General features: G+C 42.7%; 1 protein-coding gene across 5 annotated transcripts in view; it reads left to right on the forward strand.

The window, feature by feature from the left end:
* CSMD2 (CUB and Sushi multiple domains 2) overlaps nt 1-27,662 on the forward strand; it is a 583,106-nt gene that overhangs the window by 519,301 nt on the left and 36,143 nt on the right. For all 5 annotated transcript variants that reach the window (XM_032388322.1, XM_032388331.1, XM_032388357.1 and 2 more), the window contains 7 exons: nt 3,038-3,223; nt 4,331-4,525; nt 6,190-6,363; nt 7,596-7,769; nt 13,416-13,589; nt 16,229-16,417; nt 26,737-26,910. In XM_032388322.1, the coding sequence (XP_032244213.1) occupies nt 3,038-3,223; nt 4,331-4,525; nt 6,190-6,363; nt 7,596-7,769; nt 13,416-13,589; nt 16,229-16,417; nt 26,737-26,910 (1,266 nt within the window). The remainder of the gene's footprint in view (nt 1-3,037; nt 3,224-4,330; nt 4,526-6,189; nt 6,364-7,595; nt 7,770-13,415; nt 13,590-16,228; nt 16,418-26,736; nt 26,911-27,662) is intronic.

Genomic DNA, 27,662 nt, shown 5'->3' on the forward strand with positions numbered 1-27,662 from the left:
GGCAAATGTCATTTGGCTTTGGTCTCTGTGTCTCTTAACTGTATCAACACAGACAAGTCTTTCTTCCAAAGCTCCAGTTGGAAACCACCATGCCTCTCATCTCTGTTTTCTTTTGTAACTTCCCAAAACTAAGCCCCTCTAGGCTTCTTTGTACTCATCCCCATACTAGTTTGTACCCAGACCCAGCCCCAAGCTTACCACTGATGCCATTCCGCTCAGCCATTCCCCCTGAGCTCTCTGGAATCCCGGTTCCGCGGCCAGCCAGCATACACCCTTGGTCACTACCCAGAAGGCTGTCTTCACTTCCTTCCTCCACAGAGACTGGCTCTCCTCTAAGAACATGAATGCTGGGGCCCTTTCAAGTAGAGGGTCCCCATAACCCAGGGCCACGAAAGTCCCGGCATTCTCCCATTTCCATATTGCTTCTTCCAAACCATGACTTTCCACCAACAAATGTATCTCATTAGAGATCCTGTGCTCTCTACTTCCCCAGCCCGTTCTTTTGCTACATATTCTCTCCCTCAGAAATCTCATTCCACCACCACCTTCAAATACTTGGATTCTGTCCCCTCCTCTCCTACCCACAGAAAGTGCCCCTTTTACCTTGGGGTTTGGGGACTCTTATGGCATGGAGATCAGGAGACAGGCTTTTAGTGTTTCGGGCTGGGAAGGTATCCTCTGTCCTCTTAGTTATCCGCACGGGAAGAGCTGGGCCAAGAGCGATGAGAACAGTCTGCTGTCCACTTCCTTCACCTGCTGTCTCCAGATTGACTGAGTCCTCATGCAAAATATCAGTAGGGATCTAAGTATTTCTTCAAAAAAAATCCAAGGAAGCAAGGCAGTTCATTGATCACAATTTGACTACCCTAGTACCACCAAAGGAGCTTACAGTTTTGCTGTTTAGGCACTAAAAGAGCATCATATTCAAATACTCCTCATTTCTTCATTCCACATTTTCTCCTCAGTTCCTCCTTATTTACTCATTCCTTCCATTTTCCAGTCTTTAAAACCTTCTTCCATCTTGATATCCCAATCCATTTCCCTCTGACGAGTCTATCCTTCCCTATATCATAATAAAGCCCTGGCCCTGTGTCTCTTCTGGGTTCCAGTAGCATGGAGGACCATTGTTGGCCAATGTGGATGGGGACTTCGTCTGCTTGAGCTGGCTCTGAATGAGGGAGGTCTGAGCTCTAGACAAGTTGCAGAGGTGGGGGTGGATGAGGGACAACAGTGGGAAACCTGATTAATTCCCCTCTATCTGTACTAGCTCCTGAACTGTCAAAGGGCAAACACGGTTTGTAAGTATTAATTTCTTTCAAAGACAACGCGAGCTACTCCTGCCTAAGTAATGTGTGTTCCTCCAATAAACATAGTGTTGACCCTACTCCTTATAATGACCATGGCCATGTGCTGCATACCTGTGTCTCCTGAGCTGTCACCTTGAAATTCCTTTTCTTTATACTCCTGTGTTAGCACTACCATTTTTTATATTTTTTATATCCCATATCCTACCCTTTCTTGGTTTTTACCCCCTTTTTGATGGAGCATAGCCTTGAGTAAATTCCTCATAAAGGGTTCATGAAAAGGAAATTCCCTGAGTCTTTAAATGTCTGAACATATCTTTACTTTTGCCCTCATATATGCTTGGTAGGTTGACCAGGTAAAATTCTAGGTTACAGATCACTTCCTTCAGAAATTTGTTCCATTATCTTTGGACATCCAGTGCTGCTGATTGGACGTGTGATGCCAGTCTGATTCTCATTCCTTCACAGGAATGTCCTATTTTTTCTCTCTCTCTGGGAACTTGTAGGAACTTGTCTTTCATCTTCTGAAATTCCATGATGATGTATCTAAGAATGGTTCTCTCTGCATCCCTTTGGCTCCCTTTCAATCTGAAGATTTGTGTCTTTCCAGCTCTGGGAAATGCTCATCTGTGATCTCTCTTCTGTCTTTCTGGAACTCTAACCTGTTGGGTGTTGGACCTCCTGGATGTTGACCTCCTGTGTTTTCAGTCCTTTTTTCTCATTTTCAGTTTCTGTCTTTTTGGTCTCTATTCTGGGAAATTCTCTTTACTTTTAATCTCCAGCCCTTCCATCTAATACTTATTTTAGCAATCATATTTTTAAGAGCTCTTAAGAGAGCTTTTCCTTGTTCTGTTGTTGTTGTTGTTCTTTTTTGAAAGCCCTCTGTTCTCATTTTATGAATACAATATGTCACCCTGACTTTCTCAAGATATTACTAATCAAAAGTTTAAAGCTTATGTATCTTCTATTTCCTGGGTTAGCTCTGTTTCCTAAAAGAGAACTTTATTTCTATTTTTGTCTATTTTTAATCTTATCTTTGTTTATGTCTTTCATGTTACTGGTTTTCTTCGTATGTACGGTGATCTCTGATTAATCCTATTTTAAAGGAAAGGCAAGGCTGATTTTTCCAGGGAGCAAATGTGGGTTACCTTTGTTGTGATTATATACAGGTATCTTTGCCTACTAGGTCTCCCACGTGAATAAGAAGTTGAGTTGAGTATGTAGCACAGATGAGCAGGCAGAGGGGCAGCCTTTAGGCTGAGAGCTCTTAAATCCTAGAATTAGAAGAGCTTTACTTTGGGATGCCATCTCACACCTGAGCAGCCCTGATTCTCTCAAGGGAGTTCCTTTTTTTTTTCCCTTAAGTGGGAAAGAAAACCCTCTCTATTTTATTTGGGGAATAGATGCATGAATGCCTCTACACTGTATTTGTGGGAAAGGATGGAGGAGAACTGGTCTCACACTATAGCTCCCTCGTATACTTTAAGCTGCAGCTTCTCGGCTCCACTTAATCTATCAACGCACTTCGATCTGCATTCCATCTTCCAAAGTTTTTTTTGAAATCTCCTCTGCTGCTGATCCTCCCATTTTGTTTATTGTTATGAGGCTTTTCCACTTTACTAGTCTTTACTATAATTTTATTAGGGCCTTGGGGGAGAAGGAAGATTAAAATATGTTCTCAGAATACCATCTTGAAGCAGACATGCTCATAATATTTTTTTTCTCTTTGCTAGCTCTTTCTTGTGGGCTTCCTGAGGCCCCCAAGAATGGAATGGTGTTTGGCAAAGAGTACACAGTGGGGACCAAGGCTGTGTACAGCTGCAGCGAAGGCTACCACCTCCAGGCAGGTGCCGAGGCCACAGCAGAGTGTCTGGAGACAGGCCTTTGGAGCAACCACAATGTCCCCCCACAGTGTGTCCGTGAGTCCTTGGGCAGTGAAGATGGGTATAAGGAGGGGCTGGGTATGTAGCTGAAAAAATTCCTGCAAGGAGTGAGCTAAAAACCCAGTAATGAGAAAAAAAGCAGGTACATGGAGGTTGGGGATTTGGGAAACAGACAGGTGGATAGTGTCATCTACCAAGTTGGGCTCCCATTTGAAATTGCTCTCAAAGCGTTGATAGACCATTGCACCCTGAGATGTTTCCATAAACCAACACAGAACTTAGGAATAAGTTCCTTTTAGAAGGAAAAACTATGTAATGTATGGGGATTAACATAACAATAAAAAAATTTAAAAAAAAAAAAAGAAGGGAAAACTACCAGAACATTTGTGCGAATGTCCTTTGATCACAAAACTCTAAAATGTTTTATATGCAACTGATGAATTACTGAACTCTACATCTGAAACTAATGATGTATTATATGTTGGCTAATTGAATTTAAAGAAAAAAAATGATGTTAGTTGAAAAAAAAAAAAAAACCTCTAAAATGACAGAGGTTCAGTTCAGCTTTAAGGCCGGAGTCACAAACTTGCAGCCTACGGGGCCATATCGAGTTTGAAGATATAGGGTTTTGTACTTTCGATTTGTTTTGTTTTGTTTCTTTGGCCTATGGTATGCTTTATGAAATTTCTGAATTGCCTCCCAACATTTTAAAATTGGGAGAGTTTACATAAAAAAATCCATATTTCTGGATTCTCTTGAAAAATAAAGATCTGACTAAAGAGAAATTACAAGGTTCACATCTAACAATCAGCACTGATTACCACCTCCCCTTTTTTCTTTTTTCTTTTCTTTCTTTTCTTTTTTCTTTCTTTCTTTCTTTCTTTCTTTCTTCCTTCCTTCCTTCCTTCCTTCCTTCCTTCCTTCCTTCTTTTCTTTTCTTTTTGGTGGATCTGCCCACCCCAGTTTGTTTTGTTCCCCCCTGCCCCATTCCCAGCCCACTTCATTCATTTAACAAACCTGCCTGGCGACTTAAGATTCTTATTACTGCATTACAGTCTCCCAGTCCCCAGCTCTGGACTCTTTCCAGTGTCTTCCATAATTAATTAATTAATTACTCCTCCTCACTGCTCCTTGTCTCCCCAGCTGTGACCTGTCCTGATGTCAGCAGCATCAGCGTGGAACATGGCCGATGGAGGCTCATCTTTGAGACACAGTACCAGTTCCAGGCCCAGCTGATGCTCATCTGCGACCCTGGCTACTACTACACTGGCCAAAGGGTCATCCGCTGTCAGGCCAATGGCAAATGGAGCCTCGGGAACTCTATGCCCACCTGCCAAAGTAAGCCCAGTAGGGGAGGGTGGGCAAGTTTGGCACAGTGCCTTCCACTTGAACTATACCGTACATGGAGAAGGAGAGAGAGGGGTATCACCAGGGATGGCAGTGTACCTCTTTTTGAACACTCACCTAAAATCAGGAGCTGGTACTTCCTTTAAGGAAGTACTTCTCAGCGTCTTATCACCTTATTAAAAAGTTGCCTTTGTCCAGGTGAGTATCCACTCATTCACGTGTTCAACATTCATGCCAGGTATTATAGCAGTATGAAGATAAAAGGCTGTGGTTCCTGCCCCAGAGAAGCTTATAGTCTGCTGGAGAGGCAGACAAAATAAGGAAGCAATGATAATGGGGTGTGACAAGACCTGTAATGAGAGCGTATATAAAAGGAATGGGTAGAGCACAAGGGGTAGGCACCTAAGTGTCTGCCTCTCCTTCTGTATTATTATTTTTGTTTGTTTCTTCAAGATAGTTTTTAAGGTCAGGGTCCCTGGGAAGCAACTCTGAGACAGAGGTTTATTAGGGAGTACCCTTAAGATCTCCGCCATCTTGTGTAAGGGAAAGTGAGGAGGCAGTACTGGGAAAATGGCACAGTTGACCTCTGATACAATATCATTGTGGCCCTCTGCTGACCCCACAGGGAGCTCTGAAGCTGGGATGGTCCTTCAGAACTGCCACAAGTTGGGGCTAGAGGCCTTTATACCTACACACTGACCAAACATTGGGTACAGGATACCCCAGGAAGAAGCATGATCTAGATGGGAGGACTCTTCAGCTAAAGCAGTCTGAAGAGGGTGAGCAGCTGAGGGTTGTTTGCCAACAGCTGGGGAAAAAATCCTCCCATCCTAAATGGGGGTCTGAGTGGCCCATCACAGCACCCGCTACAATGGGATATACTCATGATATTGACTTAATCAATAAGGATGTGATAGAGGAGGTGGGTGTTTGTAATGGGGTAGAAAAGAATAACTTGTCAGTGAGGAGTGGAAATTTTGAGACAGGATGGGAGAAGAAGTGATATCTTACCTACATCTATGATTCAAGTCACTATTGTCTTTATACATCCAAGTTTAGACCCCACCATGGAATATAACCATGTGTGTGGCAGAGCAGAAGTCATGAGCATGTAACAGCTTCATCACAATGAAGGCTCTCACACTTGAGTGCAGCCTTGGCCATTGGGCCTCACCTCCCACACCAGCCAGTGGCTATATGCAGTGCTCTGTTGGGAAGGAGTGGGAGGCTGGGGCTGCTCTCAGCAGAAAGGACAAGGGACTCAGTTGGCAGTGTCCTCCCTGGACACCCAGGGCACCACAGAATCTCCACCTCTAGTGTGGTGGTTCCTAACCAGAGTACCATCTGAACCACCTGAGGAACTTTTCTTAAAAATGCATATGCCTGGGCCTTATCTCAAGAGATTGTGGGTCATAGATCCAGAGTACAGCCCGAGCATTTTAGAAGCTCCTTGGGTCCTTTTGGCAGTACTTCAGTTGAGAGTCACTGCTCCAGTGTAACACCATGCAGGTCACTCCCATGCCCCCACATTCTGCTCATGAGTCCCAATAAACTTAAACAGGTCTTATTTTTGTCATTATTCTTACTGCTCAGAAGCAGCACGTGTCCCTCCTCTTGGGGTTGGCTTTTCACTGAGCACTTTGTGATCATTTTAGTCATCTCCTGTGGAGAACTCCCCATCCCACCCAGCGGGCACCGAATTGGAACACTGTCCGTCTATGGGGCGACGGCCATCTTCTCCTGCAATTCTGGCTACACGCTGGTGGGCTCCAGGGTGCGGGAGTGCATGGCCAATGGGCTCTGGAGTGGCTCCGAAGTTCGCTGCCTTGGTGAGTGACCTCCCCAGACCTATCCTGCCCATTTTTCCCTCCGTAAGACAAGTTAGAGCTTTCTAAAGCTGGATCCCAGTCTTTAAAAGCATCATTTTACCTATAGCATAAAATGCTTAATCCAAACACCAGCTCTTGGGCATCCACCATGACTAAGACCCTGAACTTGCTTCTCTCGGGGCACCCAAGAAGATGAGAAGAACTTCAGGTCTGATGAGACAAAGTTTTATTTATATATATACACACATACGTATACATATGTATAGAAGGAATGTATACATACATATAGACATACATATAAACATATATGCATGTACATATAGACATACATATATGTATATGTGTAATACACATACATATATACATACATATGCACACATATATACACATACATACATATGTATACACATGTACATACACATATATATGTATAAAATAAGCAAATGACAAAAGCACAAAAACAACCTGGCTTACAAAGACAGAGTTATCATTTCCCCCATGGCCAATCCATTCCCTACCAAACCTTAGATTCTAAGGTATTCTCTCCTCTCACTTCTTTCTTGGATCCCTCAAGTCCAAAGGAGGGTCCCAGCTACACAGACCTAACAGCGTAGATTGGATGGTCTGTTCCATAGTGAACAGTGCTGCCCTCCCACTGTCCCAGGCCTCTTTTAGGGATACAGTCATGAGTTATTTCCAGAGAGAGCCAAGAATGCCAGTGGAAATGCTAGGAATATACTCTACCCAAACCCCATTTAATAGAGTAACTCACCTAGGTTAAACTCTCTGTGTCTCCTGCCACTCAAGGAGAAGGAAGGATGGATTTAGCCAAACCACCTATTTGTGCATAGTTATTTTCAATTCCACTGGGCTTTGATGGCCTTAATGTAGACCGAGGTGCCCTCCATGCAGTAGATGCTCCATCAATGCTGGTTGATGACAAAAAAAAGGAGACAATCCCAGAGGCAGGGAGGTGACAGTGATCATTTCTAACCCGCGGACAGACACAGAAACTACAGCCCAGAGATGGGTGGCCTTTGGGGATTCAACCTTGGGATTTGGGCTTGCCACTTGCATCATGTCTAGGACTCCTGAAGCTGTTCCTGGATGGCTACTCCTGGGGGGGGGGGGAGCAATGGGTGGCTGGGTCCTTGGTCCTTTTCCTCACCGTCCCCTCTCCTCTTATATGAGCTCCTCTTCAATCTGCACTCTTTCCTCATCTCCCACCAAAGCTGGGCACTGTGGGACACCCGAGCCCATCGTCAATGGACACATCAATGGGGAAAACTACAGCTACCGGGGCAGCGTGGTATACCAGTGCGACGCTGGGTTCCGCCTGATCGGCATGTCCGTGCGCATCTGCCAGCAGGATCACCTCTGGTCGGGCAAGACCCCTTTCTGTGTGCGTAAGTATGTTACCCACTCTGCTTAGTCATGAGCTCAGACTCCACATGGACTTGCTCCCTTGTGCTCTTGGTTAGGTTCACTGGAGGTTTTGTATGTTTTGTTAATTTTTTTTGAAAGACGCATCATTACATCTCGTTTTCTGTTTTCGGCATCCTTCATTACTGCTTTTGCCTTCACCGTCACCCTCCTTGTGATTCCCCTTGGTTAACTTGTTTGTTCATTTCTAGCTTTAGAGTTGGGAATCCAGTTCATTTATTTTCATTTTATTATTATTATTGATATAAGTGCTTAAGGTTGAGAAATGTCTTCCAATAACTGCTCTAAGCGGATCCCATAGCTTATAACAATTAATGTTTGATTGTTTATTAGAAATTAATATTAATTTGGGTATGAATTTCTTCTTTCACCAAGAAGTTTTTTGTTTTTTTTGTTTTTTTTTTTTTTAAAGATTTTATTTATTTATTGGAGAGAGAGAATGAGAGAGAGAGAGCACATGAGAGGGGGGAGGGTCAGAGGGAGAAGCAGACTCCCTGCTGAGCAGGGAGCCCGATGCGGGACTCGATCCTGGGTCTCCAGGATCATGACCTGAGCCGAAGGCAGTCGCTTAACCAACTGAGCCACCCAGGCGCCCCTCACCAAGAAGTTTTTTAATAGTTGTTTTCTTTTAATTTCTAAGTGGAAGGGCCATTCTATTTTTATTTTGTCATTCATTTCTAATATGATCACACTGTGTGTAATATTTCTACCTCATGGAATTTATTGATGCTCTCTTGATGTCCTCATATTTGATCAGATGTTCTGAATGTTCCATGGGCATTTTAGGAGAAAGGGGATTAGGGTATAAAGTTCTGTATATAATCATAAGATGTGCCTTGATTATGTCGTCTCTGCCTTCTGTATGCTTACTGACTCTGTCCACTTGACCTGTTTTGCCCTGAGTGGTGTGTCTTAAAGCTTTCTATTCTTAGTGTCCTTCTATCTATTTTTCCTTGCATTTCCTGTAGTTTCTGCTACATAAAGGTAGTTGCTGTGTTATTTGGTATATACTTGTTCAGAACTATTATCTACATTGCAAATTGTGATTTTAGCCTTTAAAATGTCTTCTTTGTCGCTTTTAGTATTTTATAGCTTGACTGGCACTAAGGCATGATACTAGGCTTACAACCCCTACTTTCGTCCTTTTTCCATTTGTCTGGTATACTTTGAGCCATCCCTGTGTTTTACCCTTTCCAACTCTTGTATACCACAGAGAGTTGGGTCTTGCCTTGCGAGCCCATTTGAAACGTTTCTCTTTTAACAGGTTAGTTATACTCATTCACATATATCTCTATGACTTATATTCTTGGTCTTACGTCTGTCATGTCTTACGTAACTGTTACGGGTTATAAGATATACTCGGCTATTTCTTTCACTATGTGGTGTTTTCTTTTTAAGATTTTATTTATTTATTTGACAGAGAGAGGGAGCACAAGCAGGGGGAGCAGCAGAGGGAAAGAGAGAGAGAGCATGAGTGGGGGTGGGGGCAGAGGGAGAGGAAGAAACAGGTTCCCCACTGAGCAGGGAGCCGGATGCAGGGGTGGATCCCAGGACCCAGGGATCATGACCTGAGCTGAAGGCAGATGCTTAACCGACTGAGCCACCCAGATGCCCCTGTGTGATGTTTTCCTTACTGTTTTTTCCCATTTCTTTTGGTATTTAGGGACTTTAAGAGTTTCACACCCCTTTCCTGTAGTCTGTGCACTGACATATCAGGATCCTTTTTCAGTTTGTTCATATTTAAGACGGACTTTCTCTTGCCAGCAGTGACTTCAGATCAATATTGGGCCGCTCCCTGCCCCTCTCTTCTCTTTTCCATACAATCCTGCTCTCCACAAAGGCTTGCAGCAAAAGCATGAGAAACAGCTCTGCCTGGGTGTCGTGCTTGTTTTTCTACTTACACATAATTTAAAGTTTATAGCATTCTGTTTTGGTTATGCTGCAGGCCTGGGCTTTCTATAGTTTTATTTGTTCTTCTTGTTAATCTGCATTTTTTTTTTTTTTTTTTTTTTGGATTTAGATGACCACCATTTTTCTCAGTTGCCTGGAAGTAACTTGGAAAATTCTTCACTTTTTAAAGTTCCCCAAAGTGAGCCTTTATGTAAAGTGCAGGGTTGGTTTTGTTGTTTAATTTTTTTAAGGCAGGTTTTTGTTTGTAATTCTTCTTCACTTGGTTCTTCATAGATGAGATGGAGCAATAAAATAATGAGACATATTGAATAAGCAATGCGAGAAAAATTAGTCTTAATAGCTGCTTAAGTATTAGGTTTACACAAAGCAAGACCCATCTATATTCAGTCACTCTTCCAGATGGGTGTGAACAAAACATTTGGTTTTATCCAGAAGATGCAAATTCAGATGCCTCCAAGTAATCGGCCCAGAATATGCATGTGGAGATTTGGGTTATAAATAATAAGGAATGTTGGGGTCTGAAAATAAGTGGAGAATATCTGCCTAAGCCTAAAGATGTTTGATTTTAAACCCGGCATGCACTGAAAGGCAGTGTAGTAAAGTATTTGGACATTTGGACCCCGGACCTCGATTGCCTGGGTCCTACCCAGACCTCCCACCGCATATCACGTGGCTATATGACTTCAGATGGGTTAGTTTACCTGCCTAAGTCTGTTTCCTCCTCTACAAAAAGCAGATACTTCGGAGTGTTGTGAGGATTAAATAAATGCTATTTTGGACCCAAAGTAGTCCAAACAGTGCCTGAGAGAGGCATGAAGCAGATGCTCTTGCTGTTGTTATGACGATGGTGGTGTCGATGCTACCACATGACAGAATCCAGGACCTCTTGGACCAAACCCCATTGTCTCATGGAGCACAGAGCAGTGGGGGGCATCTGGAGGAGGAAGGCAAGAGGAAAAGAACAAGTATTTATAAGTGACGACCCCATGGTCGGCACTGTGTGAGCCGTCACCACGTGTCAATCCAAGGTTTCCATATCCATCACTCTCAGAACTTCCCGGCAATCCCACATCTCCTCCGGTAGCTCTCCTGCCCATTCCCACACATTCTGCGCGATTTCACCTCTTTCCTGAAGACCCCGCCCTCCACTTCCTCCACCTGCCTTCCCAGCAGACAGCTAAGGCAGATAGTGAACACAGCCCCGTCACAGAAGCTGGGTTCAGAGCTCAGGTGAGCCACCTAGAAACTGTGCCCCTGAATAAGACTCCCAGCTTCTCTGAGGATGACGATGGGACCTATGTCACAGGGTTGTGGAGATTCAATAAAATAATGCAGATAGACCCCAATAATGATTAGCTGATTAGATAACCTCACTTTCTATTTTGCAGAGATGATGGAAGCCATCAGACACTAACTCCTTCTACCTCCTGCTTCCCACCCATATGTCTATCCTTCTCCCTTCCCTCCCACCTCCCTAGAAGAATCTCTCTCTCCAGGCACAAGGCTGTGCCCTCCATCCATCCCTGGATCTCCTCCCTTCTGCCTCCTTAGTGACCCTAATCTGCTTTTAAATCTCTCCTCCGTACCGCTTACCTTTCTTTTCTCTTAATTTCCCTCAAGCCCCAGGGAAGCCCTCAAGCTTCACAAAGACCTCGATTTTCCTTCCTAGTGGGTGTTCTCCATCTCTTCTTTGCAGCCTGTACCAGTCAGCGTCCCCAGAGAAACAGAGCTCTCTGGGGTATCCGACATTTCTTGAGGATCTCCCTGTGGCTTCAGGGACACTCCCACCCCCCATCAAGTTTTCTTTTTCTACCTGCTGACCACACCTCCATTTCCCTTGCAGGTGCTTTGGTGACCTGGTCTGCTGGCCCCCATAGCCCATTCTCATCTCAGCACGCGGGGCAGTCTTGAACCCCTGCAGTCCGCTAGCCGCATGTGTCCCCCTCTGCCCAGCTCTGGCCGCTAGGGTCAGTGATGCTACTGTTGAGATTTACACAAGAGAACAGACCCAGACAGATTCCAGAGTTGGCCACAGCAAAAACTGGGCTCTGTCTGCTTTTGCCCCCCCATCCCCATTCACACCATCTGGGTTTGGGGTGGGCTTCTTGTGGATCCAGTTGTTGGGGTAAGAAAACATTCCTCATGGTTTCTCAGCCTCCAGATCCAGAACCAAGGGAAAGGCCTGTCAAAAGCATCACCTGAGAGTTCAATCTAGAGAAACTGGGATACCAGGCAGGTGCTCAATAGAACTAAGGACTAAGGAGCAAAGCAGAAGGCCTGTCATCCATCCGTTCCCACACTCACACGTTCCTTCACTTGGCAGATATTGATCAAGCTCTTCCTACATGTCAGGCACTGCTCTAGACCCCACGGATGTAGCGAGGAGTGAACCAAAGACCCTGCCCTCGTGCAGCTTAACCTCAGGTGGAGGGAGATAAGGACTGAACAAACGGAGAACTGCATGTGGAGGGTGTCAGTTACTGTGGGAAAAAGTGGAGAAGGCACGGGGCCTGAGCAGTGCTGGGGAGGCTGATTATTGGGTCATAAGGGACGGCCTCCCTGATACGGTGACATTTGAGGGGAGACCTGAGGACGTGAGCGCAGGAGCCAAGGGATGTTCTGGCAGAGGGGAAAGCAGCTGCCAAGGCTCTGGAGCAGGCACTTCTATTGGAGAAATCTCAGAGAGACCAGTGCCTGGGTGGAGGGATGAACTCCAGTTCTAGGAGGAAGGAAGAAAGCTGGGACAGAGGGGGAACCCGAGCACTCTGGGGCCAGGCCTGCCGGCACCAGGTCCTCCACTAGTGCTCTGCCCATGGCTGAAGAAATTACACAATCCTGCATGGATGCCAAAATATCACCTTCATTACTAATAAAGCCTAAGTCGGAAGCAATAGCTTCCTGTGTAGCCCAGTACGGTCTGCTGAATAAATCCAGGATGGGGTGGATTCACACAATCAGAGAAACACGCAGGGCCGGCATCCCTTCATTGTCAGGAAGCGCCTGCCCCCAGAGGAGCAGCAGAGAACACTGTTGTCCACAGTCGCTAGGTCCCAAGAGGAAGGGGGCAGAACTGGGTCAAGCATGACTGCTCGCTCTTCCCAAATTGCACAGATCGGCCGCTCCACGTGACCTGGGCCAGAGTAAGTAAAAGAGCACAGAGAAAGGCCAGAAATCACTCCTTCATCTGGGAGGAATAGAGGGGAAGGGTTGTGCTCTCAACAACAGCTTTGGCTCCTGCAGGCTGGCAGGGGGAGCAATCCCTCTGTTCAGGCTTGGTTAGTATCAACTCTGGCTCTGTCAAGCTCGGCCCAGGAAGTGGGCTGGGTCTGAATCCACCAAGGGGTAGTCATCACATCCAGTGATGGAGAGTGGAGATGGGGAGCCGCAGGGATAGAGGCAGAGAAAAGGAGGCAGGGCTGACTACCAGGACGACAGACCTACCATTCCAGGCCAAAGGCCCCATGGGGAGTCACAGAATGATTTCTCTCGATTTGTCCAAGCTACAGATGTGCCTTCACGGAAGAAGGTGTGCCCACATGCTGATTTCAGGAGATAAAGATTTTGCTGCTAAAGAGACTATAGTTAAACTTAGGGCTGAACTTCACTCATGAGCTTGAGAAATACCAGGTGAGGAAAGGATGAGCTTTGGGGGATGTGGAATAATAGGAGGTCTTATCTCTCTTCTGTTTGGGTTGCAGCAATTACCTGTGGACACCCAGGCAACCCGATCAACGGCCTCACTCAGGGCAACCAGTTTAACCTCAACGACGTGGTCAAGTTTGTGTGCAACCCCGGGTATGTGGCTGAGGGGGCCACTAGGTCCCAGTGCCTGGCCAGTGGGCAGTGGAGCGACATGCTGCCCACCTGCAGAAGTGAGTCACCCTTCTTCTTCCACTTGGCCCCCAGTACCGCTGCCATTTGGGGTTCTGTGACCCAGAGGATTCAGTCCTGGCGTGATTTTAACACAGATAAGGAAAACTGAGAGCAGAGGAGGGTCATAAATGAGGATTTTCTCAGCCCCTTGACACAGCCACGTCTGTGTCAAGATTTCATCACTGGTTATACAAGCACAGCAAAAAAGGTGGGCCTTTCAAAACAGAAATGGAAAGCAATCTTCTCGTTTACATTGCGTAGAACAAATACTCATCATTATCCTGTAGAGCCCCATTCCTGATGAAAGAAAAAAGCGGGAAAGTTAGAATGAAAAATACAGAGCTGAGAGCATAGGGGTTGGGATGAAGCAGGGAGGAAGAACAGAACCCAAGGACTGGAGAGGCAGACTCTGTGCAGAGGGTATTCTGGCCCCATCTGGACGACTTAGGAAATAGTTTCTAAAACTTTTCGAGGCTGGTCACAGCAGTAGGGGCAAATGGAGCTGCCTTGTACCAGGAAGAGCCTGGCAGACTCCGTGACATCCGAGTGGAGCATCAATGCGGGCAGAACATGAATGAGTCCCGCCCTGACCTGGGGGTGGATCGAGTCTTCATAGTTGTGAGGGCGCAGAGTCCCTGGGACGATTGGCTCCTCGTTGCACTGTGTGCGGGTGCACAGTGATTGGCTGTGCAACGTGTGACAAGTCATTTGTAACCGGTGTTAAAGAACTCAGATTTTCAAGTAAATCAAGATGCATCCCAACTAACCCTAAAATAACATCCCTCTGGTAACATTTGAAGATGCCATCTTGAGTGAAAGAAGGTTCCAGAAAACACAGGAACAACTGTCATGACCTGGTGTTGTGCCTTCCTCCGATCATCTACTGAGGCAGGAAAGAATTTAGAACTTGGCTGCTGGGGGGGTATTGCTATCCCACGTCCCCTTCTCGAAAGCCATGTTCCATCTCTGCAACACAAGATGCAAATTCTCCTGTAACTCTAGCTCCCGCCCCCACCAGTCCCTTCCCAGAGTAACAAGCTCAGGGACTGGTCTTGGAATCCAAGGGCTGGGGTAACATCTTAGAAGTGGTGGCCGCCGGTCCTGTTCCCGTCAGCCCATTCTCTACGCTTACAGAGTGACCTGTCTAAAACGCAAACCTGATCGAGTCGTCCCCTGTTAAAAATGCCTTCCCAGACTTCCCAATGCCCTCACAAAGGTACTGTCCTCTGCCTCGTCCTGACCTCTGTACTGGGACCTGGCTGCACTGAGCCTCTTCCAGTCCTATCACGCACACAACCCCAGGGCACTCCCTCAGTCTCCTCAAATGCATTCTTCTCTGTCCCCCTTGGTCTGGATGACTTTTACCCAACCATCGAGAACCAGCTTGAACATCTCCCCTTCTTGGAAGCCCTTACTGCTCCACCACCCTGCATTGGGCTCTCGATTACTGCTTTGTGCTTCTGGAACATTCTCTGCTACCCCTATCAGAGTGCTTATCAAACAACATAATTGCTGGTTTGTCCTTTTCTCTCTACACCAGCACTTCCCAACTGGGGATGATTGTATCCATCCCCCCGCCCCAACAGGGGACAGAGGTCTAGAGACATTTTTCATTGTCACCCCTGGAGGGCTTCTCTTGGCATCTAGTGGGTAGAGGCCAAGGATGCTGTTAAACATCCTATAATGCACAGGACTGCCCCCACAACAAAGAATTATCAACCAAAATGTCCATAGTGCCAAGGTAGAGAAAGCCCACTCTTGACTGCAAATTCCGTGGTATCTTTACTGCCCGACACACTGCTTGGCGCTCGGTGTACGGCCATAAAGAGTGTGAATCAATACATACTAAGTATTTGTTTTGTGACGCCAACTTCTCTGAGCCTCAGAGGGGCTCATCAAAGGTAAAAATACCTTATACTTCGAAAACTTATCCAAGATTTAAAAAAATATACCTGTCCTGCCTACCTGATATGACGATTAGGAGACAATGGTAAGGATTTGAAAGCAAAAGCGCACATCATGGGTTATGAATAATACTGTCATTATCCTAAAATATCCCTCTGATTTTGAGTTAAGCTGCTTTGGAAACACTTTCAGCATGTAGCAGTCAAATTTATCCCCCAGGATATTAATCCTTCCCCGAAATACTCTTCAAAGTGGTTAAAACGGGTTCCAAAAAAGACCAGCCCCTGTTGGAGTCAGCTCAGACATCTCTGTCGTCAAGGATGGGGCGCCCAGAGGCGAAAGAGTCATGCCGTCCAGGGACTCATGTATTCAAACAACTCACCATCAAGGCAGATAAAGTTAGCAGTAGAGGTCTGTGCAGGAGAGCACTGCAGAGAGGCTAACCCGTCTGGGAGGAGGTGGGAAGGCTTCTCCAGGGAGGTGGAGTGGAGTCTAGCCAACGTGGAAGAATGAATCCCTTAACCAGGTGATCAAGGTCGGCGATCAGGACGTACAGCAGCCTGAGGACCAGCTCACCCTCCCAGGCAGGATCAGCTCTGTGCTACCAGTTTCAGTCTGGAAATTCTGCCCTGCTGGGAAGGCATGCCTGTTGGGACTTAGGAATTCTCATTTAAAAGCATAAGAAAATCTTCACATCCAGGTTTCTGTGTCTGATGGTCCCATTCCCTTACAGTCATCAACTGCACAGATCCTGGGCACCAAGAAAACAGCATTCGTCAAGTCCGTGCCAGTGGCCCACACAGGTTCAGCTACAGCACCACTGTGTCTTACCAGTGCAACCACGGCTTCTACCTCCTGGGCACCCCGGTGCTCAGCTGCCAGGGGGATGGCACGTGGGATCGGCCCCGCCCCCAGTGCCTCTGTAAGTAGATGTCATCTACTCCAAGTGACCCCCGTGCAGACTGACAGGGTGGCCCACGTCCAAGAACGTTCTCCCTCGTATGTGTGTGTGCGTGTGTGTGTATGTGTTACATCACAATGACAGTCACTCTGGCTGCTCCTTGGGCCCCTGTTGGGTTACTTCCCACACCAACTCAAGCACTGTCTTTCTTCCGGGCCAGAGGCCTATTCTCTTTCCTCTCTGGTACGTTACTATCCTCTTCAGCCCTCGGGGGTCCCTTCCTTTACAACAGCTCCCTGTCGCGACGCTGTCTCCTACCTTACCCCTTCCTGGCTTTTCCAGAAAAACAACACATGACCCCCTTTCTTTTGAAGGACTGAAGCAGAAATGCCACAGACTCTGGAGGCTGGACATAGAGCCTACTTAATAATAATTTTTTTAAAAGTGGCAAAACAGACATCTGTCTCTTGCTCCTAGTCTTTGAAGAAAAGCTTTCAGTTTTTCACCATTAAGTATGATGTTAGTTGGAGAGTTTATATAAATTCCCTTTATGAGTGAGGAATTTCCCTTCTATTCCTAGTGAAAATTTTCCCTTCTATTTCTAGTTTGTTGAACATTTTTATTTACCATGAAATGGTGTTGGATTTTGTCAAATGCATTTTCTGCATCTATTGAAATGACCATGTTGTCCCCCACCCCCGTTCATTCTATCAATATATGGTGTATTACATTGATTGATTTTCATATGTTGAACCACTCTTGTGTTCGGGGAACAAATATAATATATTTGTTGTATATATATTGGACAAATATAATCCTTTTAATCTGCTGCTGGACTTCGTTTGCTAGTATTTTGTTGAGGATTTTTGCAGCGATGTTCCTAAGGGATATCAGTCTGTGGTTTCTTTTCTTTGTGATGTCTTTGGCTCTAGTATCAGGGTGATGCTGCCTTCCTAAAATGAGTTGGGAAATGTCCCTCTTCTTCTATTTTTAGGAATAGGAAGATTGGTGTTACTTCTTTAAAAATTCGATAGAATTCAGCAGTGAAGTCATCTAGTCCTAGGCTTTTCTTTGAAAGTTTTTTGATTATTGATTGATTCTATTTATTCACTGTAATTCTATTCAGATATTCCACTTCTTCTTGAGTAAGTTTTGGTAGTCTGTGTACATCTAAGAATTTGTCCATTTCATCTGGATTATCTAATTTGTTTGCATACAACTGTTCATATTCATAGTATTCAATAATCCTTTTTTATTCCTATAAGATTGGTTGGTAGTAATGTTCCCATTTTCATTCTTCATTTAGTAATTTGAATCATTCTCTCTCCTCTCTCTTCTCTCTCTCTCTGTAAAAATTGTCTATTTATTTATTTAAGAGAGAGAGAGCTGGGGGAGGGCAGAGGAAGAGGGAGAGAATCTCCAGCAGACTCCCCACTGAGCGTGGAGCCCAACACGGGGCTCAGTCCACGACTCTGAGATCAGGACCTGAGCCAAAATGAAGAGTCAGACACTTAACTGACTGTGCCACCCAGGCACCCCCACATTTGTCAATTTTATTGATCTTTTAAAAGAACCAACTTTTGGTTTTGCTTATCTTCTCTGTTGTTTTTCTATTTAATTTATCTCTGCCATTAACTTTATTATTTCCCTTCTTCTGTTTGCTTTGGGTTCAATTTGCTCTTCTTTTTCTAGTTTATTAAGGGGAAAGGTTGGGTTGTTGGTTTGAGATCTTTCTTCTTTTTAATGTAGGCATTTACAGCTATAAATTTCTCTTTGAGCACTGCTCTCACTGTTTTGGTATGTTTTGTTTTCATTTTTGTTCACCTCACAGTATTTTCTAATTATTTTTCCAATTTCTTCTTTAACCTATTGATCATTTAGGAGTGGTTGTTTAATTTCCATATTATTTGTAAATTTTTCAAATTTCCTTCTGTTACTGACTTTTAATTTCATTGCATTGTGTTTGGAGAACATACTTTGTATAACTTCAATCTTTTTAAATTTATGGAGACTTATTTTATGGCTTAACACACAGCCTATCCTAGAGAATGTTCCATGTGTACTTGAGAAGAGAGTATTTTCTGCTATTATTGGGTGGAGTGTTCTCCAGATGATTGTGAGCTCTAGTTGGTTTATAGCATTGGTCACTATATTTTCTTGTAGGTCTTTTGTCAGGTTGTTCTATGGGGTAGTGAAATCTCATACTTTTATTGTTGATTTGCCTATTTCTCCCTTCAATTCTGTTAGTTTTTGTTTCATGTATTTGGGGTCTCTGTTGTTAGGTGCATATATGTTTATAATTTTTATATCTTATTGATGGATTGATCCTTTTAATCACTATAAAATGTCCTTTTTGTGTTTAATGACAATTTTTTTATTTAAACTCAATTAGCCAACATATAGTACATCATTAGTTTTTGATGTAGTGTTCAATGATTCATTAGTTGCATATAACACCCAGTGCTCATTACATCATGTACCTTCCTTAATGCCCATCATCCAGTTACCCCATCCACCTGCCTACCTCCCTTTCCACAACCCTCAGTTTGTTTCTCAGAATCTATCCTGTCTGATATTAGGATAGCCACACCAGGCTCTGTTTGGTTGCTGTACACATGGTATATCTTTTCCCATCTTTTACTCTCAGTCCATTTGTGTCTTTGAATCTAAAGTATGTCTCTTTTAGACTGCATATGGTTGGATCATGTTTTTTATCCATTTTGGTAATATCTGTCTTTAGGTGTTTAATCAACATTTCATGTAATTATTGATAAGGTGGGTTTTACATCTGCCATTTTGCTATTTGTTTTCTATGTATCTTATGGTCCTGTGTTTTTTAGTTTTGGGGTTTTGGGAGGTTTTTTGGTTCTCTGTTCTCCTATTGCTGCTTTCTTTTTCGTTAAATAGATCTTTTCTAATGTAACATTTTAATTTCTTTGTAATTTCACTGTTGGTTTTTTAAGTTATTTTCTTAGTGGTTACTCTGAAAATTACAATTAACATTTTAACTTATAACAACATAGTTTGTAGTAATACTAATGTAATTTCAGTTGTATGCAGAAGCTTTGCTCCTACATAGCTCCATTGCCTGCCCCCTCCTTTGTGCTGTTACTAGTATACAAATTACATCTTTAGACATTGCATACCTATCAGCACACATTTCCAATTATTGCTTCATGCCATTTCTCAGCTAGGAGAAGAAAAATTACAAACAACAAATACACTTATACTGTAGTTTATGTTTACCTATGTAGTGACCTTTACCAGAGTTTTTTAGTTCTGCATGTACCTTCAAGTCCTTTCAGTTCAGCCTGACAGACTTCCTGTAGAATTTCTTTATAATTTAGAATTTCTTTCTAGGTTTGCTAATGGTGCATTCTCTCAGTCTTTGTTTATCCAGGAATGTCTTAATTTCCCCTTCATATTTGAAGGATAGTTTTGCTAGCTATAGAATTCTTGGTTGATAGTCTTTTTTTTTTTTTGGTCACTTTAAACATGTCAAATTACTGACATATTTAGATTTTAAATCTACCATCTTATTTTGTGTTTCCTGTTCTACCCACTCATTTCTCTTTTTCTCCTTTTTTATTGGATTAACTATTTTTATAACTCCATTTTTTTCTTCTCTGCTAATAAGTAAGTTATATGCTCTACATTTTAATGGCTACATTAGAAATTATAGCAGGAACACTTCACTTATCAAAGTCTAAAGTTAATCTCTCTTCCTCCTATATTGTACAAGAACATTAGAACACTTTAACTCCATTTACATTTTTCTGACTTTTACATTATTGTTTTCTTATATCTTAATTTTGCCTTGTTTTTTAAACCCACAATGTATTATTGTTGTTGTTCTATGCAATTATTGTTCACTTGGATTTATCCACATATTTGCCATTTTGTTTGCTTTTCATTTATTCTTATACCTTGTCCTTCCTCATGGATCATTTTCCTGTTCTTTGAAGGGCATCCTTTAGAATCTTATTTAATGAAGATCTATGGGTGGCAAGCACTCTCAGTTTTTGTTTGTCTATAATATGTTTATTTGTCTTGAAGATATTTTTGGTAGGTTTAGAAATCCAGGTTGGCAATTATTTTCTCTCAGCCCATTAAAGAAATCTTTTTAATATCTTCTGACCTCTTTTATTGCTATGGAGAAGTCGGCTATCAGTCTTTCACTCCTTTGAAAAGTCTGTCTCTGTCTTTGGTGTTCTGCATTTTCTGTAGTTATTAAATGATAATTTAGCTGGATCAGAAGTCCAAGTAGACACATTTCTCTTGGTGGACTTTGCTGGCATTTACTATTACTGAGAAGTCTGCTTTCAATCTAATCATTGTACCTTTTACGTCATCTTTTTTTTTACTTCACTGACTTTAGGATCCTCTCTTTCTTGTTGGCATTCTGGATTCTTTTACACTATGTTTAGCTATTTTATTTATCCTTCTTAGGATTCATTATGCTTCCTGGATTTTTTGACATCTGGGGAATTCTCAGCTATGGAGTTCTATAAATATTGTCTCCCCTCATTCTCTTCCTTCACTACTTCTGGGACTCCAACATTAGATCTTCTTGTGCAATTCTCTATGTGTCTGAAACTCATTCATATTTCCAATCTCTGATAGATTTCCCTGGGTCTCTCCATGTTAGTTACATTAATATTACTAGGGGTCTTTTAGGTTGAACTAATTTAAAGTAGAACTAAAATTCTGTCTGGATAATCAGCTATCACTAGGCTTCGTGGGCTTTTCACCTCTACCTGTAAATCTTCTCATTATTTTGCTACATAGATGAGTTTGTTCTTTTTTTTAAATATTTTATTTTATTTTATTATGCTATGTTAGTCACCATACAATACATCATTATTTTTTGATATAGTGATCCATGATTCATTGTTTTCATATAACACCCAGTGCTCCATGCAGTATGTGCCCTCCTTAATACCCATCACCAGGCTAACCCTCCCCTCTAAAACCCTCAGTTTGTTTCTCGGAGTCCATAGTCTCTCATGGTTCGTCTCTAAAAATTGTTCATAGGTAGCTTGTCTGTCCTACCATTTGCTAATTATCATTTTAGCTATGTCTTAGTTGAGGTTTAACTGTTCACTGAGTTTCTATTTTCAGTTATTTCTTTTGTATTTGAGATGTTTTATTTGGTTGTTGTTCAAATTTGCTTGATTATTTCCATTGTGTTTCCTCTATAAATGTGTTCTTTTTATGTCTTTCACATATTAAATATACTTATAATGCCTTCCATATCTAATCATTACAATATCATCATCTTTATGACTCTAATTCGGCTATTGTTGTTTCTGCTGATTCTCACCTATGGTGACTTTTTTCTCATGTGTTTTATTATGTTTCCGCTGTAATCTCTTATTGGGCTGAATTTAATCTGCAGGAACCATGAACCAGGCTCTCAGTCTTATAGAAGCCAAAGCCTAGAAACAGGCTAGCCATTATCTCTCAAAACAAATTACTAATGCTCAATAGTTGCTGATATTTTTTACTCCAGAAAACCAATTGTAACTTCTTTTTCTCGTTAGGATTTACAAGGTGCTAAACTCTGCCTTCACTAATTACTGAGACCACTGCATTCTATCATTATTAGGGACATAGAAACCAAATAGAAACCAAAACCAAGAGGCAGGTCTGCTCTTCTTTTTAGAGCAGGTTTCCCCAGGACAGCAATGTTTATTACTCACTCTGAATATGAGCTTCAGCAGGATTTCCAGAAAGATGATATACTAACACAAGAACCCAATTAGACTATTCACTTGTTGATGGGGGAAAAAGTAAAGACATTTTTCCCTAGATTTTATGAGAATATTTCAAAAACACAAGACCCTGAGGAGCTTTCATTGCCTATATGATCCCAAGTGACTCCCAGTAAAACCATTTTCACTGCTATTTCATGATTATCATGACATTATTTTAGTGGGCTAACTGAATTTTTACTTCTGGAAGACCAAAGTACCTGTGAACAGGCTTATGGAAAATTGTAGAGTACTTTACATATCCATCTGATCAATTCAGTTAATAAAAATCAGCTGTTCCTTCCAGGTGAAGGCAAACTGTTTTAATTGGCATGGATGTGCAGGGACCAAGGAAAATGCATGACCCAGGTCTCTATCATATGCTATTTCCCTGATAAAGTGCTTTAGAAAACAGTGGAAGCCCTGGAGGCTGGCCAGCCATTAGTATAACCCTCATACTTGGGGTTTAGGAACCAGGTCCTTTTCCTTTTGCTGTAGGACTCAGCATAGCCCACACCCAACCATTAATTCTGATATTGTTTTTTGCTTAATTATAATTTTATACTTTTTCCTCAATCCCCTGTTATATATGTATTCTGTGTAAGGCAAGAAAGTCTGATATTAATTGCAGTGCTAAATATCTATCTTGCCTATTTTTATGTACACATTTAAACTTATTTGCAGTTAAAAAAAATTTTTTTAACTAATTTGCTGTTACAAACTACACAGCTACTGCAGGATCTGGCGATCCCATATGGACGTGGGCATGAACATTAAAAACATTTTTAAAATGTTTTTATATTGACAAATGGAGAAATGCAGTAGCAGTTAATCACCTTCTCTGTGTTCTTCACCTCCCTGATTTGTATGCAAATACACACTGAATATAAGTTGTTCCTCTTTATTATTATCTTATATCCTTTTCTTGTTCCTTACCCACAGCAGCCAAATGGTATTGATACTATTTTATCTTTTGTCACAAATATTTTTATTGTTGACTTATTCCTTCTTTAAAAGAACAAACCACAGGAAAGGAATAAAACAATAGAGTATACTCTGGTTGCTAATTTTACAGATACCCAAGTGGCCTAGATCAAGTCAGTGACAAATAAATAATTTCAGGCATTGTGTATACATTTTTTAAGACTATTAGATAATACCGTAATTTAACACTATCCTCAAATTAGCCAAAGAAAAATTTTAAAGCCAAATAAGAACATCAGAAAAACAACCAGCCAACTATAATCACAGAAATCAGTAGAAGTAGAGGGGAGGGGTTTAGGGGGATGGGTTAGCCCAGTGATGGGTATTAAGGAGGGCACATATTGAATGGAGCACTGTGTGTTATACGCAAACAATGAATTATGGAACACTGCATCAAAAACTAATGATGCAATGAATGATGACTAACATAACATAATAAAATAAAATAAAAAAAAAGAAGTAGCCAACATATATGTGTACCTATGTACATCAATAAACATGAAAATGTTCTTATCAGTGTTATTCATAAAAGCCCAAAACAGGAAACAATCCAAAAGTCTCTCAACAGGAAATAATCCAAAAGTCCCTCAACAGGAAATGGATGAAAAAATGTGGTATATTCACACAGTGATAGGACAGTCAACCTTGAAGATGGTCCCAATGACTCCACCTACTGTATTCATGCCTTTATGTAGTATCTTCCTATATTGTACCAGGGTTGGTCTGTGTCAAGTGGAGGTGTGTGACTTACAAAGTTAGGTCATAAAAGACATTTCTACCTCCACCTTGCTCTCTTGGATCCATCACCCTGGGGGAAGCCAGTCAGTTATCTGTTGCCGTGTAACAAACATCTCTAAACTTAAAATAGCAACTGTTTGTATTTTCTCACAATGATGTAAGTCTAGAATTCAAGGCTTAGCAAATTCAAGGCTTAGCAGGTGTATTAGTCTGAGTTCTCCAAAGAAACAGTAGCCAATGGGAGATTGTATAGATACAGATATAAGTATAGGTCTAGATACATGTTTTTATATCCGTATTTTATATCTAGATCTAGATCCAAGATGGCCTCACTCACATGTCAGGGAACTTGGTCCCAGCTGTTGCCTGGGGCATCATGATTATTCTCCACATGGCTACTGTCTCCATGTAATTTCTTATCATTCAGTAGTCTAAGACAGACTTCCTTACATGGTGGCAGTCATATTCCAAGAAAATGATGGCAGAAGCTGCTTGGCCTCTTAATCCACAACCCACGCAACATCACTTCCACCACATTCCAGTGGTCAAAGCAGATCACAAGGCCAGCCCAGATTCAAGGGGAGGCAAAACAGGCTCCATGTCTTGATGCAAGGAATTGTTGACAGTAGTCTCTGCAGATAATATACCATAGGCACTTAGAACATGAGCTGACACACATTAAGACCACAGTGAGAAATGTAGCTAGCCAAGACCTAGTCATACCATCCCTGTGCCTGACCAAAATTCCATCATCAGGAACAGCATTGACCCAACTCACATGTTATCCCATTGGTCACCTGTCTGGGTCATCACCCATGCTGTGCCTTGTGCCCTTTTTGGGTACAAGCAATGACTACAAGGATCCCCTACCATACCACAAGGTTTAGTCCATCCAAGTCATTATCATCTCTTCTTGAACTACTGCGACAGCCCTGTCTTTCTTGCCACACTCTGGAATGTTGTCTACCTGTAGCCGGAATGATCTTATTAAAGTAGAATCAAATCACATCACTCCAGTGGTGTCCCATCATACAGTCCAATTCTATGCCATGATCTGGTTCCGAGCAACCCGTCTGTCCAAGTCCTCCTCCATTCTTTCCTTGCTCAGTTCATTCCAGCAACCTTGGCTTTCTTGCTATCCCTCAAACACACCAAGCTAATTGTGCCTCTGGGGCCCTTTCTTCCCTCAGAATGCTCTTCCTGTAAATCTTGCATGACTGGCCCCTTTAGTTCACTCAAATCACTATTCAAATGACACCTCCTCAAAGAGATCTTCCTTAACCACCCTACTCAAAAATAGCACTCACAGCCCACCCCTGAATACCTTTTTCCTGATGGAGCTTTATTTTTCTTCATAACACCCCCTAGAATTACCTATTTTTTTAATTTATAGTCTCTCTTCTCCACTAGAATATAATTTCTGTAAGAGCATAGAAATTCTTCTCCCAACATATAAAACAGTGCCTAACACATAATAGGTACTCAATAAATATGTGTTGGGTAAATGAAAGAACCCGGGATCAACTGGGGCAAAAACAATGGGAAGCAAATGCAGTGATGTTGAGCACTGCCCTGCCCTATCCTGTATATCTCAATTCTGGTATTCTCATCTTTCCTTTTTAATTGAGATATAACTGACATACAACGTAATATAAGTTTTGGGTATACAACATAATGATTTGATATTTGTATACATTGTGAAATGATCACCACAGTAAATCTAATTAACATCCATCACCATACACAGCTTTAGAATTTTGTTTCTTGTGTTAAGAATTTTAAGATCTAGTCTCTTAACAACTTTCAAATATGCGATACAGTATTAGTAACTATAGTTACTATGCTGTACATTACCTCTTGTGACTTATTAATGTTTGTTCCTTTTGACTCCCTTCACCCATGTGGCCCACCTCCCATCCCCTGCCTCTGGCAACCACCAATCTAGTCTCTGTATCTAAAAGCTCCATTGTTTGGGGGTTTTTTTGAGATTCCACACGTAAGTGAGATCATATGGTATTTGTCTTTCTCTGAATGACTTATTTCACTTTGTATAATGCCCTCGAGGTCTATTCATGTTGCCACAAATGGCAAGATTTCATTCTTTTATGCCTGAATAATATTCCATTGTATATATACACTACATCTTCTTTATCCATTCATTTGCCAATGGACACTTAGGTAGCTTCCATGTTTTGGCTACTGTAAATAATGCTGCGGTGAACATGGGGTGCATATATCTTTTCAAGCTAGGGCTTTCATTTTCATCAGATAATCTGGTATTCTAATCTTACCACTGGTGTTCAGTTACAATTTGGTGTTTCAGGAGAGAGAACTTGCAGACTGAAGGGGACAAGTTGGGGACAATTGATATGGGCATCTGTAAGATGCAGGTGGAAAAAGACTAGACGTGGCCCTTATTTGGGAACCTGTAGCCAATGCGGACTGTCTTAGGATGACAGGTTGTCTCTTCTGTCTTATGTTTGCTATGTGTACCACCTTTCTGCCAGAGACACCTTGGGTATGTCCTACAGCAGTGAGGAAATAGGGAGAGGTGCGCACAAGAGGCAAAGAAGAAAGGAAACAGATACTATTGCATACCAGCTACATGCTGAACAGTTTCCCATGTATTATCTCATTTAACTCTTAAAACAACAGGTATTACTCTTCATTTCACAGGTACGGAAAATGTACGTCAAGGTGGGTAGGCATTGTCTGCTGATGCCAGGTAGGCGTGCCAACAGGAAACAAACTTCAAAAGATAACCCAGGCTTTCTCTTCTCCTCTGCCTGTCATTACGGAAAGCCTATGTCCTGTGATGACAATCCATCCCTTTGTGGAGTTTCTGATGTTTGCTCTTCCCCACAGTGGTGTCCTGTGGCCATCCGGGCTCCCCACCCCATGCCCTGATGTCCGGGGACAGCTTTACCGTGGGAGCAGTCGTGCGTTACAGTTGCACCGGCAAGAGGACTCTGGTCGGAAATGCCACCCGTATGTGTGGGCTGGATGGACACTGGACTGGCTCCCTACCCCACTGCTCAGGTAAGGAGCCTGGCATGAGGAAGCAGGGTCCAGTGGAACCCTTGGCTGGGGGGAGATGGGACAAGCTCCCAAGGTGTGAGTGTGACAGATGGGCAGGAGGGAAGTCAACCTTTTAGACCCCCATTTCATAGGCAGAGAACACAGCTATCAGAGGTTCCAATTGAACTTCAGCCTTTGGTGGTCTGAGACCAGCTTCCTCCTCTTGGTCTCCTTTGGCCAAGCCCATACAACCCAGAGATTGCAAAACTAGGGAGAATGCAAGTTTGTGAGGTCCCCCTGCAGCCAGAGTCCTGTCCAGACACTTGTTTCCATAAGTTTCTGAGAAGAGTCCAAGCCTCCCTGTTTTTGGGCCCAGATCCAAACCCACCCTTGTGTTCCTTCCCTGTTTGGGACTCCAAGGCCCCAGGCTGCTTCCTTTTCTTTCTTATCACTGCCTCCCCAACTTGTCTTATGTCTAGGCTGCCTAGTGGGATACAGGTCTCCCCTATTGCCCTTATACACCAGTCTCAGATTTTTCCTATTAATATATTTGTTTTACTATTAATCTCTATGAGGATACTGACAGATGCTATCCAAAGAGCAAATTTAAGAAACTGCCAAAGCTCTTGTGTCCATACTATCCAAACCAGAATTTCATCTATAATGTCTTAACAGAACAAAATATTTGAAATTGAATTGGCCCACCAATGACAGAAATCACTAACCCAAAAATTAATTCCCCTGAACTTGGTCTCCTTTGAGATGAGCCTGCC

The sequence above is a fragment of the Phoca vitulina genome, unplaced genomic scaffold, assembly GCF_004348235.1.
Source record: "Phoca vitulina isolate PV1807 unplaced genomic scaffold, GSC_HSeal_1.0 scaffold2, whole genome shotgun sequence".
Lineage (NCBI taxonomy): Eukaryota > Metazoa > Chordata > Mammalia > Carnivora > Phocidae > Phoca > Phoca vitulina.